This window comes from Heloderma suspectum, chromosome 2 (assembly GCF_057233095.1).
Source record: "Heloderma suspectum isolate Gila_16-S chromosome 2, 16-S_ref, whole genome shotgun sequence".
Lineage (NCBI taxonomy): Eukaryota > Metazoa > Chordata > Lepidosauria > Squamata > Helodermatidae > Heloderma > Heloderma suspectum.
Genome location: NC_139459.1, coordinates 396,506,904 through 396,521,742, shown reverse-complemented (window position 1 = coordinate 396,521,742; position 14,839 = coordinate 396,506,904). Strand labels below are relative to the sequence as shown.

Here is a 14,839-nt window from a genome sequence, read left to right as displayed (position 1 = left end):
ATAAGAGTTTTTCCTGCACTACCTTTAGATGCCAGGGATTGAACGCTACGTGAGTCTTTCTGCATGCCAGGTATATGGTCCACCACTGAGCTATGGCTCCTTCTGGAGTTTATTCATTTAAAACATTTCTTGGCTGCCTTTCAGGGTGGAAGCCCTCCCAAGGCAGTGGACAGCAATAAAATACATAAAAACAATTAAAATATTAAAAATGATACAAACAATAAAAATGACAATGAAAGCCAACAATAAAACCAGCAGCAACTGGTAAAGGCAGCAACAACATTAGTCATATCAAGAGAAGGTCACGGTAAAATAATGTTTTCAAGGCCTTCTTAAAAGCCTGCAATGATGGAACATGGTGGACCACTGATGGCAACTTGTTCTAAATGTGTGGGGCCACTGCAGAGAAGGTCATCTCACATGTGATCACCCACCTGGCTGCTCTCACGGGTGGGCACCCATAAATTCCCTACCTTCCTGATTGGAGATTGTCCCTTCTGTACATTGTGCGCAGCCGTAGCAGCAAAATGGCTTCCCTTCCTCAATCACCTTGGCAAATCCATGGTGACAGCTTTTAGTGCACCTTGAATGAGGCGGGGTCTGTACATTAAGAGGAATATCAAACAAAGGAAGTGTTAGGGGCATTTCCATGATTAGCCAGTCAGTGTCAAACTTTCGGATAAAGAGGCACAAATCTCAGTAAAACCTTTTTTATTGTTGTAATTCCAGGAATTAGCTAGAAGCCTTTACACTCCCAATAAAGATCCCCAGACAACAGGTTACAATGAAGTTCCTTGGCCAGAATCAGTTCATGCATGAGCATCACAACAACACATCCAGAGGGAACCAGGTTGGGAAAGGCTGAATAGTACCTGAACATTACTGGAATGTAAGAGTTGGCAAAGGGAATGTAGTGAAACAAATGTCTTTCCTCACCTGGTTGAACCTCCTGGGCCACGTGATGGCATCCTGCTCCATGGTGAGCATTACTTCTTGGGACGCCTGTCTCTCGATGCTCCCCACTTTCACTTCAGCAACTGACATGTTGTTGGTAAACACTAACAAGTTCATGATGTCAAAGTTGGCTGCCAGGTCTCCTTTCTCCTCCAAATACACCCCATCCACGGAAGCATTGTAAAACTGGGCATTTCCCAGGAAAGGGTGAAGCTAGAACAGGAGAGAAAACACCAGCATTGAGAACACTATGGTGGATAAGCTCAGGCTTGCCTTATTGGAGCTCGAATCTGCAAGACCTCACAGTGTGCGGACTAGAGGCATCTTCCAGAATCATAATGGCTGTATACATTTTTCCCCACATTTACAATAGACCTGAGGCACTTATTTCTGCTTTAGCATTTGGCGAGAGAATAAAGACCATAGAATCATAGAATCATAGGGTCAGAAGGGGCCTACAAGACCACTGAGTCCAACCCCCTGCTCACTGCAGGAAGCCTGATTCCCAGGCAGTCTCCCATCCAAGTACTAACCAGGGCTGACCCTGCTTAGCTTCTGAGATCAGACGAGATCAGGCGCATCCAGTGCAAATCATGTTCTCCTTACACATAATGAAGACAATAAGGGGAGGTGACTGGAGGTTCATTTGCAGGATCTAGAGCTTCATGAGTGACATTCAAAGACTTCTGAGCAGCCATCTTGGATAGGAGCAAAGGGAAAGGGGGAGATTCATAGAATGATAGGGTTGGAAGGGGCCTACAAGACCGTCGAGTCCAACCCCCGGCTCAGTGCTGGAAGCCTGATTCCCAGGCGGTCTCCCATCCAAGTACTAACCAGGGCTGACTCTGCTTAGCTTCCGATATAGTCATTTATTTTAAAACTGTCTATGCTGTCATTGCACCACATCACAGCAGCTAAAAACTCATTTTAAACACAAAATAAAAATAAAGTACAACAGAGCCAATCATTAAAACAATAAACCAATGGTAGAAACAATAAAATATTAAAACAGCATGTCAAACTAAAGTCTTTTGATACAGTCTTAAAAGCCCAAAACAAACCCTACACACGTAAAATAGAAGAGATGAACAGAAAATCGATATCATTTGCCATCAAAGGCCAAGAAGAACTGGAATGTAGCAATGTGGGTGAATGTGTCTGGGGAGGGACATTCACAGCCAGGATGCCACTACAAAGAAGGCTATGTCTCTGTTAACTACCCCCTTAGCATTTGGTGGTGAGAGCACTGAGGGCATCTAAAAACTCATTTAATTTTTTTAAAAAATATTTATTTATTTCTAGAGAAATTCTATCCCAGTTTTCATTAAAAAAATAAATAAGTAAATCCCAAAGCATTTTAGAACATGTAATCACGATGAAGTACAACAGAGCCAATCATTCAAACAATGAAACAATGGTAAAAACAATAAAATATTAAAATAACTAGGGTAGCTGATCATGCTAGTGCAACAAACTAAAAATTATATTATCCAGAAAAACACCAAACACACACCAAACCTGAGCACAGAAGAGATCAACAGAAAATCAATATCAATTACATTCAAAGACCAGGGAGATCTGGAAAGTTTTAAGCTGGTGCCTAAAGGATAGCAGTGTGGGCGAAAGTGTCTGGGGAAGGAGATTCACAATCAGGGTGCCACCACAGAGAAGGCTGTGCCTCTGTCAAATACCCACTGGACATTTGGCGGAGGGACCATCTAGAGCTGGGTTTCGGATTGTGCTTTCAGGAGACAGGCTTCGTTTTGCCTCAGCTTGAGAATTCAAAAAGCAGGTACCAGTTCTGCCATGGGGCAATAGGAGGGATGGTTGTTTCAAGTGCTAAATTTTGGGCATCGTTAAAGGGTAGCAAATGTAAGTTATTTAAATAAGCATTATTTTTTATATGATGTGGTGAGAGGGGCACCATGTTTATTTTCTGCCTTATGCATCAAATTATATTTTGCCAGCCTGATCCATAGGAAAACTGTGTAGGGATGAAAATGAGATATGTCTGAAGTTTGATCAACTTAACTTGACCAGCTCCTTCAAGGCCCAACGCCTCCTCCCTCCCATTGCTAGGTATTGGTCAAACCATATGGGTGTAAGTACAGGAATTTTGCTCCACACAAGGAACTAGATAACGGATTCTCCATCACACAGACAGCCAGAATTTACTTCCCCTTCATTTGGATGAGTTTTGGGATAGCTACTAGGGATAGCGGAGAAATCTGCCACAGACTCAAATGAGGCCGGATTCTTTAGAATCCGGACCCCCGGAGTCTGCGGTGGAACGGACTGCTCCCCCCCCACCCCGTGAAGGCCGGTCAGGATGGACCCTACCTGGCGGCGACCGGTCCAGGTCCGTCGTCTTCATTCCGTAGCTATCCACTGCCGGGCTGCGGAACAAAATGGCGTTCGGCATAGCGGAACGCCTCGGACGCCTTGGCCGAGATAGGCTATGTAAATATTTACATAGCCTATCACAGCAAAGAGCAGGGACGCAAATGGCATTGACTACACCATTTGCATCCCTGCTCTTTGCTGTGATAGGCTACGTAAATATTTACATAGCCTATCATGGCCAAGGGCAGGGACGCAAATGGCATCTGCTACACCGGATGCCATTTGCGTGGCAGCAGCTGGAAGTCCGGCCGCGGACAGGCCCAGCTGGAGGCTCCATGGACTTGCTGCAGAGCGGAGCCAGCCAGGGAGGATTCCGGGGGGAAGGACGGATCGCCTCCCCCCCCAGTGGACCCCTTCAGCGGACGAGTAAGTAGGTTTCGTACACCCCTAACTGATATAGAATTGAAGAACTGGCAATAATTTTCAATGGAGCTACTTTTGAGGAAAATGGAATACCTGCCACGGATGTACCCTTTTGACATCCAAGCCATTTCCACCCATCATCCCTATATGCTTGGATCTGGATGAGCACACAGCATCAGAGGCCCGCGCTACAGCTTGGACGAGGCTGTGAATACTGTAGCTTTCTTGGATGAGGCCACTTCCAAGCACATCTTGAGACGCGGTCTCCTCTTTCTCTGTGCATCTTCTCCGGTCTTTCACAGACAGAATATGCTTTGACTTAAAACAACGAAATGCTTTATCTTCAACCTGTGGCTGGACATTTTCATATTCTGCCCTTTTGGGGGTCTGTATTAAGAAAGCAAAACTGGTATGAATGTTTTGGAACTGAAATATTTTGTAAAACACATTCAAATTGATGTCCTGCAAAGACGTTGTGATCCAGACTTTCCCTGCAGTGGGTTTCTTGTGCTTTACAACCTGCTTCATAATTAATGCTAGGCCAATCATAGTTTGGGAGTCCCCAGAAAAAATGGCAACATTGATTTTTCTCTGCTTGAGGAAAGAAAACATGTGTGAATAGTCTCTGTACACACTTAGTATTGGGATTTTTTCTGAGAAGTCCACACAAATCCTGTTCCTGGTAAGCACAGCTGTCAATGTCCTCATGAACCTCTCTCCATTGTCATTGTCTGGACCAATGAGGCCGATCCATGTCCATCTGAAATGCAAGAGCAGTTTTGCGATGCCCAGGTACTTGGTCTGTGCTGTAGGGACCATCCGGTAGACGAAAGGGAACTGGGCTTCATCATTAAGAGCAGGAGAATCAAAATCATAACTGACCTAGTGAGGAAAGGAAGAGACTGGAGATTGGTTCTGGGTTCAGGATCAAGCCCATATATCTGCAAACCTTAAAAAAAAATCACGAATAACTGTCAAAATGGCTGTTATTGATGGGTAATTGTATGTTGGTTTACATGTTTTTTTCTTCTGCCTTTCTGTGCGAGCTTCCAAGATGGCTAAACAGGAAAAGTTAAAAATGAACAATAAACATAAAAAATAAGAAATTATCTAAAACAGCAAGTAGCAGTAAGAACAACAGTAAAAACACCGATAGAAATAGTAGAACAGCCAAGGCATGGCTCCAATACATCATCCATTAAAACTTTGGGAGAATGGAATGGGCTTCTTCACCTGGTCTCTAAAAGCTGCCACAGGAGGTCCCAGCTAAATGGTCCAGTGGTCATCCAAAAGAACAAAATGGGAGGGGGGCAGCTACATGGTTTGGGAGGAAGGGACATACTTCTGTTGTATGTGGTGAGCCCTTGGCTACTATATATATATATTTAATCTATATTGTAAGTAACTTCTGTTTCCCTCATCTTCATATGCAGCTTTAGCATTGTTTTATGATGTTTAGACAACAGCATGTTGTTCCCCACTAACTTCCTTTTCCTTCTTTCAATGTCATCCCACCTCCCCCTGCTCCATCCATCTAAATCATTTGCCACATTCAGAGAGCAATCCTATGGCCACTAGACACTGTCTAGAGGGCCACAGGATATGCTCTGTTCTGGGAACCAACCTCGTGTATGCCCCGGCCGTGGGCTGCTAAGGTTTTGAGGTGCCGCGGAAGTGATAAGCCAGATCCAGGTTTACTTACAAGGAGACTTTATTGAGTACTTACAGCACACAGGCATATCCAATGGTTGGATCAGACAGCTTCTCTGAACCCAGAGACAAGGGGTACAATGGGTTTTATACCATATGTTAATCTGGTACTAAAAAGGGTTAACAAAGAGTAAAGATGGCTGATTTAATCTGGGAGAGGCCTACAAGAAGAGCCCCTAGAAGACCCCAGACTCATAAACAGCTGTATATTTCAGACTCTTGACCCCTAAAAGATGATGCTGTTAAAGTGCTGCACTCAATATGCCAACAAATTTGGAACACTCAACAGTGGCCACAAGGTCAGTTTACATTCCAATTCCAAAGAACGGCAATGCCAAAGAGTGTTCAAACTACCGCACAATTGCGCTCATTTCACATGCCAGCAAGGTGATGCTCAAAATCCTACAAGCTAGGCTTCAGCAGTATGCAAACCAAGAACTACTGGAAGTACAAGCTGGGTTTCGAAGAGGCAGAGGAACTAGAGATCAAATTGCCAACATTCGCTGGATCATGGAGAAAGCAAGAGAATTCCAGAAAAACATCTATTTCTGCTTCACTGACTACGCTAAAGCCTTTGATTGTGTGGATCACAACAAACTGTGGCAAATTCTGAAAGAGATGGGAGTACCAGACCACCTTACCTGTCTCCTGAGAAACCTGTACGAGGGTCAAGAAGCAACAGTAAGAACTGGGCATGGAACAACCGATTGGTTCAAAATTGGGAAAGGAGTATGACAAGGCTGCATATTGTCGCCCTGCTTATTTAACTTATATGCAGAGTACATCATGAGAAATGCCGGGTTGGATGAATCACAGGTCGGAATTAAGATTGCCGGGAGAATTATCAACAACCTCAGATATGCAGATGATACCACCCTAATGGCAGAAAGCGAAGAGGATCTCAAGAGGATCTCCTCGTTCACCCTCTTGTTGAGGGTGAAAGAGGAGAGTGCAAAAGCTGGTTTGAAACTCAACATTAAAAAAACTAAGTTCATGGCATCTGGCCCCACATCACTTCCTGGCATATAGAAGGGGAAGAAATGGAAGCAGTGACAGATTTTATTTTCTTGGGCTCCAAGATCACCGCAGACGGTGACTGTAGCCATGAAATTAAAAGACGCTTGCTCCTTGGGAGGAAAGCTATGGCAAACCTAGACAGCATATTAAGAAGCAGAGACATCACCTTGCCGAAAAAGGTCCATATAATCAAAGCTATGGTTTTCCCAGTAGTAATGTATGGCTGTGAGAGCTGGACTATAAGGAAGGCTGAGCGCCAGAGAATTGATGCTTTTGAACTGTGGTGCTGGAGAAGACTCTGACGAGTCCGCTGGACTGCAAGGAGGTCCAATCAGTCCATCCTGAAGGAAATCAACCCTGAGTGCTCATTGGAAGGACAGATCCTGAAGCTGAAGCTCAAATATTTTGGCCACCTAAAGCGAAGAGAAAACTCCCTGGAAAAGACCCTGATGCTGCGAAAGACTGAAGGCAAAAGGAGAAGGGGACGACAGAGGATGAGATGGCTAGATAGCATCACCCATGCAATGAACATGGACTTGAGCACACTCTGGGAGAGAGCGCAGGACAGGAAGGCCTGGCGTGCTATTGTCCATGGGGTCACGAACAGTCGGACACTACTGAACGACTGCACAACAACAACAACAACAACAACTATGAGCCAAAGCAAAGCATTATGGATCTCTCGGACCCTCTAAAACTACAGATGACTTGGTTACAGGCCTGGGGCCATTACACCTCAGAGCCCACCTTACGAGGTAGGTTCCCGGAAAACCGACCTCCCCCCTCATCTGCGCAGTCCCCGAGGCAGCGCGGAGAAGCCCCGTCCTCCACTCTCAGAAGATGAGCGCAGAGCAATTGCAAAGGGGCTGGGGGGGGGGGCGTTCGGGGGCAGAGAGAGTGGAGCCGCACGTACAACACATCCAATGTGTTGTATGGCAGCTTCCTCTCTCAGTTGCACCCCCCGCTAGATAGCCGAAAACGTCTCTCTACCAAAAAAGAGCAAGGCAGGAGAGGCGCGGAGGGAACGATCCCACCTGTGCCTCCCCTGCCTTGCTTTGAATAGGTGGTCGCCTCTGAGGTCAGAGGCGGCTGCCTATCTACTTAGGATTGCGCCCTAAGTAATCTGATCTGTCTGTCTGTCTGTCTGTCTGTCGATAGAGAGATATAGATATGGATAATAAGACCTTCCAAATTACAGAGTTAGAAGAACTGTTTGGATAGAACTACGATCCAGTATGTTAACTGAATGTTTTTAATGTGCATACTCAATAGTATCGTAACGTTTGCCAAGCTTGGATGTTGTCTTTTTATTTTAAATGTTGTGCAGGGATCTTCTTCTTTCTGCTCAAGCTTCCATGGAGAGTCACCACTGGTTCTTGTTTCTAGTATAGGAGGGATGGCTGAGAATTTAACGTTATACGGATGAGCTGGTGTTTTACATTTCAAAACAACAATAATGATTTGACAGAGACAGAGCCAGTGTGGCGTAGTGGCGAGAGTGTTGGACTGGGAGCCCAGAGATCCGGGTTCTAGTCCCCACTCGGCCATGGAAGCTCACTGGGTGACTTGGGGCCAGTCACAGACTCTCAGCCCAACCTACCTCACAGGGTTGTTGTTGTGAGGATAAAAGGGAGAGGGGGAGGATCATTTAAGCCGCCTTGGGTTCCTTGCAAGAGGAAAAGAGGCGGGATATAAATGCAATAATAAATAAATAAATAAATAAATAAATAAAAGAGATGGACATTAATTTTCCCAGAGGGCAAAAAAGGACGATAGGAAGGTGACACACTGAGTCGGACTAGTCATTCATCTAGCCCAGTATTGTCAACACTGACTGGCAGCTGCTGTTCCTCAAGATTTCAGGCAGAGTTTGTTTTTTTCCAGTCCTTCCTTGAGATGCCAAGCACTGGACCTGCGACTTTCTGCATGCCAAGCTTGTGCTATCTCAACCGGGAGGAGCTATTGCACTCTTATCCTACTTGAGGGTTTCCCACAGGCAGCTCATTGGCCACTGTGAGCTCAGAATGCCAGATGAGATGGACCCTTGGTCTGATCCAGCATGGCATGTTCTTATGATTTTATGTTCCACCATTGAACTACACCCCTTCCTCTGTTTCTGCTGCTCTCACCTTCTCCCCAGCAAACAGAGCTGACACTGGGGCAAAGGAAAGATGAGTGCACAGTAGAGGGAGCAAAACTTCTCCCTCCAGTTTCAGCTCTTTCTAAAGAGCATTGTCAATCTCCAGCTGCACTTTTTGATGCCCAGTGTCCCCTCCCCTCCCTTGACTTTTCTGAATGGATTGCAAAGTGGAATTAGACATATCTTCCTTCCTCCCATTCCACCCACCATTCACACCTGTGGGATTTTGTAGATGTTCAACACAGCAGAAATCTGGTTGGAGATTTCGGATTCGGCTCCTTCAAGAACAGCCAGCAGGTGATTCCGCCTTCCGCAGTAGTAGTTGGGAATATTTTTCAGCCCAGTGGAGAGCAGGTCCACTGTGGCATCATAGGTCATTATTGCATTGAAATAGTTCTCATAGATGTTGTAGCCCAGGGTGATGTTGGGTAAGAGGCTGGGATTCTGGTTGACCTCCTGAATGGCAATTGAGAAGGGCAGGATGTGCCAAGGCTTCATGTCTGTTAATCTGCAACAAAACATATGTGTCACAATGCCAGCCCCCATGCAGTGTCAACCATGTGATCCATTGGATCCTACGGGCCTTTCTGAGTCTTTCATCAGTCTCTAGATTTTGCACTTAGAACTATATTCATGCCTCGATCAGATCCACATCCAGAAGCACAGCAGCCCAATCCCCGTATAATGGTTTGTGAGTGGTTTGTCACCTGCAGATGGAGGGATGTCACCTACAGATGGAGGGTCACCTGGGCATGGAGTTCAGGTTTTAAGGCAAATGAATAGCCATTTGTCACTTAAAAACACAACACTGAAGACAGATGCCTGCCCAGTGTTGGAGAAGAGGACAGCACAGTACAGAGAAGATAGGCTTGCGGTCATGTTTGGCAGCCTCCACAGGGAGATGGTGGCTCTGAAGTCGTTGGGAGGATATGAAGGATATCAATAGAGGATATGAAGTGGAAGTTTGGAAAGTTGCCAGCAGTCTGGGCAAGAACTTCATAGCCAGGCTTCTCAGGGATGCCCCTCCGTTAGGCTCCCTACTTTGGCTATCACGAGTAGAGCATCTTAGCTCTGCCCCTAACTTTTCCCACTTTACTCTGCAACGGACTCTCATGTCCCTCAAGTCATGCCCTTGACCCCCTCCTCCTTTGAACCTTGCCTTCTCATGCTGGAGGAATGGGGGAGCTGTTCTGTCCTTTAAAATGTGTCAGCTCAGTGGCACAGTGACAGGGAAGTCCTTGGCCCCAGGGCATAGTCTGAAGGCACATGAGGCAACCACCTTGCTGAAGCTAAGCAGGGCTGGGTCTGGTCAGTTCTTGGGGGGGAGACCACCTGGGGACCACATGTAGCCACCTTGAGTTCCACCATCATCATCATGATCATCATCTGGGGATATATTAGGTAGCTAGACAGAAAGGCGGGTTATGATGGCTTGACCAAAGGCTCCAGCCTCATATATCATCACTTTGCAGGCCTTTGGGGATAGATACTATGGACCTGTGAGAATATGGTGGATTGGTACTATAGTTTATATTGTTGTCTTTTTAAATTCTGATATTTTAGACAATTCTAATATTACTGATGATTTTCAATTTTTGTATATTTCTATGGAGAAGCTCTATACAGTCAGTAAAAACAAGACCTGGAGCTGACTGTGGCTCAGATCATGAGCCTATTATTGCAAAATTTCGGCTTAAATTGAAGAACGTAGGGAAAACCACTAAACCATTCAGGTATGACCTAAATCTTATCCCTTATGAATATACAGTGGAGGTGAGGAATAGATTTCAGGGATTAGACCTGATAGACAGAGTGCCAGAGGAACTATGGACGGAGGTCCGTAACATTGTTCAGGAGGCAGCAACTCAATCCATCCCAAAGAAAAAGAAATGCAAGAAAGCCAAGTGGCTGTCTGATGAGGCTTTACAAGTAGCTGAGGAAAGAAGGGAAGCGAAAAGCAAAGGAGAAAGGGGAAGATATATTCAACTGAATGCAGAGTTCCAGAGAATAGCACGGAGAGACAAGAAGGCCTTCTTAAATGAACAATGCAAAGAAATCGAGGAAAACAACAGAATGGGAAAGACTAGAGATCTTTTCAAGAAAATTGGAGATCTCAAGGGAACATTTTGTGCAAAGACGGGCATGATAAAGGACAAAAAAGGCAGGGACCTAACAGAAGCAGATGAGATTAAGAAGAGGTGGAAAGAATACACAGAAGTACTATTCAGAAAAGATCTTAATGTCCCTGATAGCCATGATAGTGCACTCACAGAACTTGAGCCGGACATCCTCGAGAGTGAAGTCAAGTGGGCCTTAGGAAGCATTAGTAACAACAAAGCTAGCGGAGATGACAGTATTCCAGTGGAGCTATTTAAAATCCTAAAAGATGATGCTGTTAAAGTGCTGCACTCAATATGCCAACACATTTGGAACACTCAACAGTGGCCACAAGACTGGAAAAGGTCAGTTTACATTCCAATTCCAAAGAAGGGCATCGCCAAAGAGTGTTCAAACTACCGTACAATTGTGCTCATTTCACATGCCAGCAAGGTCATGCACAAACCCCTACAAGCTAGGCTTCAGCAGTATGTGAACCGAGAACTACCAGAAGTACAAGCTGGGTTCCGAAGAGGCAGAGGAACTAGTGATCAAATCGCCAACATTCACTGGATCATGGAGAAAGCAAGAGAATTCTAGAAAAACATCTATTTCTGCTTCACTGACTACGCTAAAGCCTTTGATTGTGTGGATCACAACAAAGTGTGGCAAATTCTGAAAGAGATGGGAGTACCAGACCACCTTACCTGTCTCCTGAGAAACCTGTACGAGGGTCAAGAAGCAACAGTAAGAACTGGGCATGGAACAACCGATTGGTTCAAAATTGGGAAAGGAGTACAACAAGGCTGCATACTGTCACCCTGCTTATTTAACTTATATGCAGAGTACATCATGAAAAACGCCGGGTTGGATGAATCACAGGTCGGAATTAAGATTGCCGGGACAATTATCAACAATGTCAGATACGCAGACGATACCACCCTAATGGCAGAAAGCAAAGAGGATCTCAAGAGCCTGTTGTTGAGGGTGAAAGAGGAGAGTGCAAAAGCTGGTTTGAAACTCAACATTAAAAAAACTAAGTTCATGGCATCTGGCCCCATCACTTCCTGGCATATAGAAGGGGAAGAAATGGAAGCAGTGACAGATTTTATTTTCTTGGGCTCCAAGATCACCGCAGACGGTGACTGTAACCACGAAATTACAAGATGCTTGCTCCTTGGGAGGAAAGCTATGGCAAACCTAGACAGCATAGTAAGAAGCAGAGACATCCCCTTGCCGACAAAGGTCCGCATAATCAAAGCTATGGTTTTCCCAGTAGTAATGTATGGCTGTGAGAGCTGGACCATAAGGAAGGCTGAGCACCGAAGAATTGATGCTTTCGAACTGTGGTGCTGGAGAAGACTCTTACAAGTCCCCTGGACTGCAAGGAGGTCAAATCAGTCCATCCCAAAGGAAATCAACCCTGAGTGCTCATTGGAAGGACAGATTCTGAAGCTGAAGCTCAAATATTTTGGCCCAAATGCGAAGAGAAAACTCACTGGAAAAGACCCTGATGCTTGGAAGGATTGAAGGCAAAAGGAGAAGGGGACAGAAGAGGATGAGATGGCTAGATAGCATCACCGATGCAATGAATATGAACTTGAGCACGCTCCGGGAGAGAGCGCAGGACAGGAAGGCCTGGCGTGCTGTGGTCCACGGGGTCACGAAGAGTCGGACATGACTTAACGACTGAACAACAACAACAAAATTACTAGTTTTTGATGTTGTAAAGTCGTCTTGAGTCCCAGTAATGGGGAAAAGGTGGGATGATGATGATGATGATGATAATAATAATAATAATAATATGCAGTGGCAAACATTGGTTTGGAGCAAGGGAAACTCATTGTGCAGGTCCAGCTGGAAAGTACTCTCTTGAACTAGCGTTTTCCTTAGCTACAATATTCTCTTGAATATTCATTTCCCCCATCTACAAAGAAGAGGCAGCTGGTCCTGAGAGGAGAGTTACCAGACCATTGATTTATCTCCCTGGGGGAGTCATACTGAAGTTCCCAGTCACATTGCAAAGCTCTGAGAAACTAACCTGAACACTTCCCAGGATTTTTATTTCATCTCAGGCTGGGAGGAGCTCAAAATAACATCTGCATGATCCTTGCATAGCTGGAAATTCATGTAACCTCTTTATTCTAATATCAAATAGGATTACCTGAAAGTACATCCTCCCCCCACCCCCATTACAAGGCAAAAGGTGTTTCTCTGCCCTGCTCTATGCTGTGTTCCTTAATCTTTGCACCAATAGCTGGTCATGCCCCTATTTCCAAACTTTCAAGTAACAGTCGCATTTTTAAAAATATATTAAGACTGATAGAATGCTCAGTTTCATAATGGACAAGGTTTTACTTTCGATAGAACAGCTGCAACGAAAAACACATTCAGCAACGTTTATTATCTTAATAGGCTGGGTAAGGGGGGATGCCACGAGCTGGCATTTGATGTGGTGACAACCCACCTAATGGTACATTCATACTGTTATGTGCTCTGCACTACCCACAGTTCCTGGTGCAGCACTATCTGGGTTTGTATATCACCTTCCTCAAACATTTGATGGCTCTTCCAATTCAGAACGATCCATTCTAGCAATCGCCTCCCATAAAGAGACACCTCATTGTTGATTAAGGAGCATTCAGGCACATTGACACTCCTTTGTCCAAATCAGACGGCCAACTCACAACACCAGATGATCGCACGTTCACTTCGGCACCTTAACTTTCACCAGCTGCAACCTGTGAAATGGCTGGCTGTGCATTAGCTGGTACCTCAGTATTCAAGCAGTCCATAAGCCTTCTGCCCAAATCAAAATAGTTCTTATATCAGAGGCATTTCACCAGTTCTGTGAACATGGGCAGTAGGATGACGTTGCACTCACGCCCTGCTTGTGGGTTTCCCATGGGTGGCTGGGTGGCCACTGCGTGAACAGAATGTTGGACTAGATAGACCCTTGGTCTGATCCAGCAGGGCTCTTCCTATGTTTGTATGTCTCTTACTGCTCTTCCTCAAGTAATTTGCTCTGCATCTCTTCTGAGATTTCTGCCCTGAGATGTCTGAGGTGGGCTACATTCCAGAGGCACTGTGTTATAATAACAACACAACAACAGCAAGAGCAAGGGCAAGGGGAGGAGGAGGAGGAGGAGGAAGAAGAAGAAGAAGAAGAAGAAGAAGAAGAAGAAGAAGAAGAAGAAGAAGAAGAAGAAGAAGAAGAAGAATTCAATTACATTGCCCCCCTGGCCCCCTTGGATGGGGAGGTTAATTTTACTGCAGCTCTACAATTCTTAGGTTTTATATTGTGCTTCACTGTAGTGAACCTATGGAATTCGCGACAACAGGAAGTAGTGGTGGCCACCAATTTGGATGGCTCGAAAAGGGGGTTGGACAGATTCCTGGAGGAAAAGGCTATCAAGGGCTACTAGTCCTGATGGCTACGTGCTACCTCCAGTACCAGAGGCAGTGAGCTTGTGTACATCAGTTGCTGGGGAACATGGGCACGAGGGTGCTGTTGCACTCATGTCCTGCTTGTGGGTTCCTGGTCGACAGCTGGTTGGCCACTGTGTGAACAGAATGCTGGACTAGATGGACCCTGGGTCTGATCCGGCAGGGTTCTTCTTATGGCTCTCTATAGGGCAAAAACAGGGGTGGGGGGCTTATGTAGAAGGGGCAGAGAGTAGAAATAGAGATTCTTCCTGGTAAACAGGGACAATCGGATCATATGAAATCAGAATCAGCAAGAATCACAATACATCCTTCACTGTGTAACTACTTACGAGAAAAGTCTTGTAGAGGGAGGCTCTGAGAACTTGTTGGGTAGAAATATGGCACTCGTGGCAGATATGATCCCGCTGATGAGATAGTCCCCTGCTCTGTAATAATTGAATGGATCAGATCGATCGCTTACTAAATTCAGCGGGCATTTTGCCTTCGGCATCCCACAGATTGCATGGGGAAGCAGCAACAGCAGCATTACAATTTGGAGATGCCTGCTACGGTCACCTCCTTCATAAATGCTCTCCATGACACATCCATCTGCCAAACCCTCTTGCAAGACGAGAGCTGCAGGGACTTGACTCACAGCTGGAGTCCATCCATGGCTGCAGAGTCACCTGGGATGATAATAGACTGACCTAGTCCACCCCGCCTTTCCAT

The 14,839-nt window shown here is 45.5% G+C and overlaps 1 protein-coding gene across 1 annotated transcript in view; it reads right to left on the bottom strand.

The window, feature by feature from the left end:
• The window catches only part of LOC146356547 (vomeronasal type-2 receptor 26-like), a 19,395-nt gene extending 4,556 nt beyond the window's left edge, over positions 1-14,839 (bottom strand). The window contains exons 1-5 of the mRNA XM_084841166.1: positions 14,461-14,839; positions 8,804-9,095; positions 3,814-4,107; positions 937-1,167; positions 474-600 (exon numbers count right to left, since the gene is read on the bottom strand). Of these exons, the coding sequence (XP_084697292.1) occupies positions 474-600; positions 937-1,167; positions 3,814-4,107; positions 8,804-9,095; positions 14,461-14,708 (1,192 nt within the window). The 5' untranslated portion in view covers positions 14,709-14,839. The remainder of the gene's footprint in view (positions 1-473; positions 601-936; positions 1,168-3,813; positions 4,108-8,803; positions 9,096-14,460) is intronic.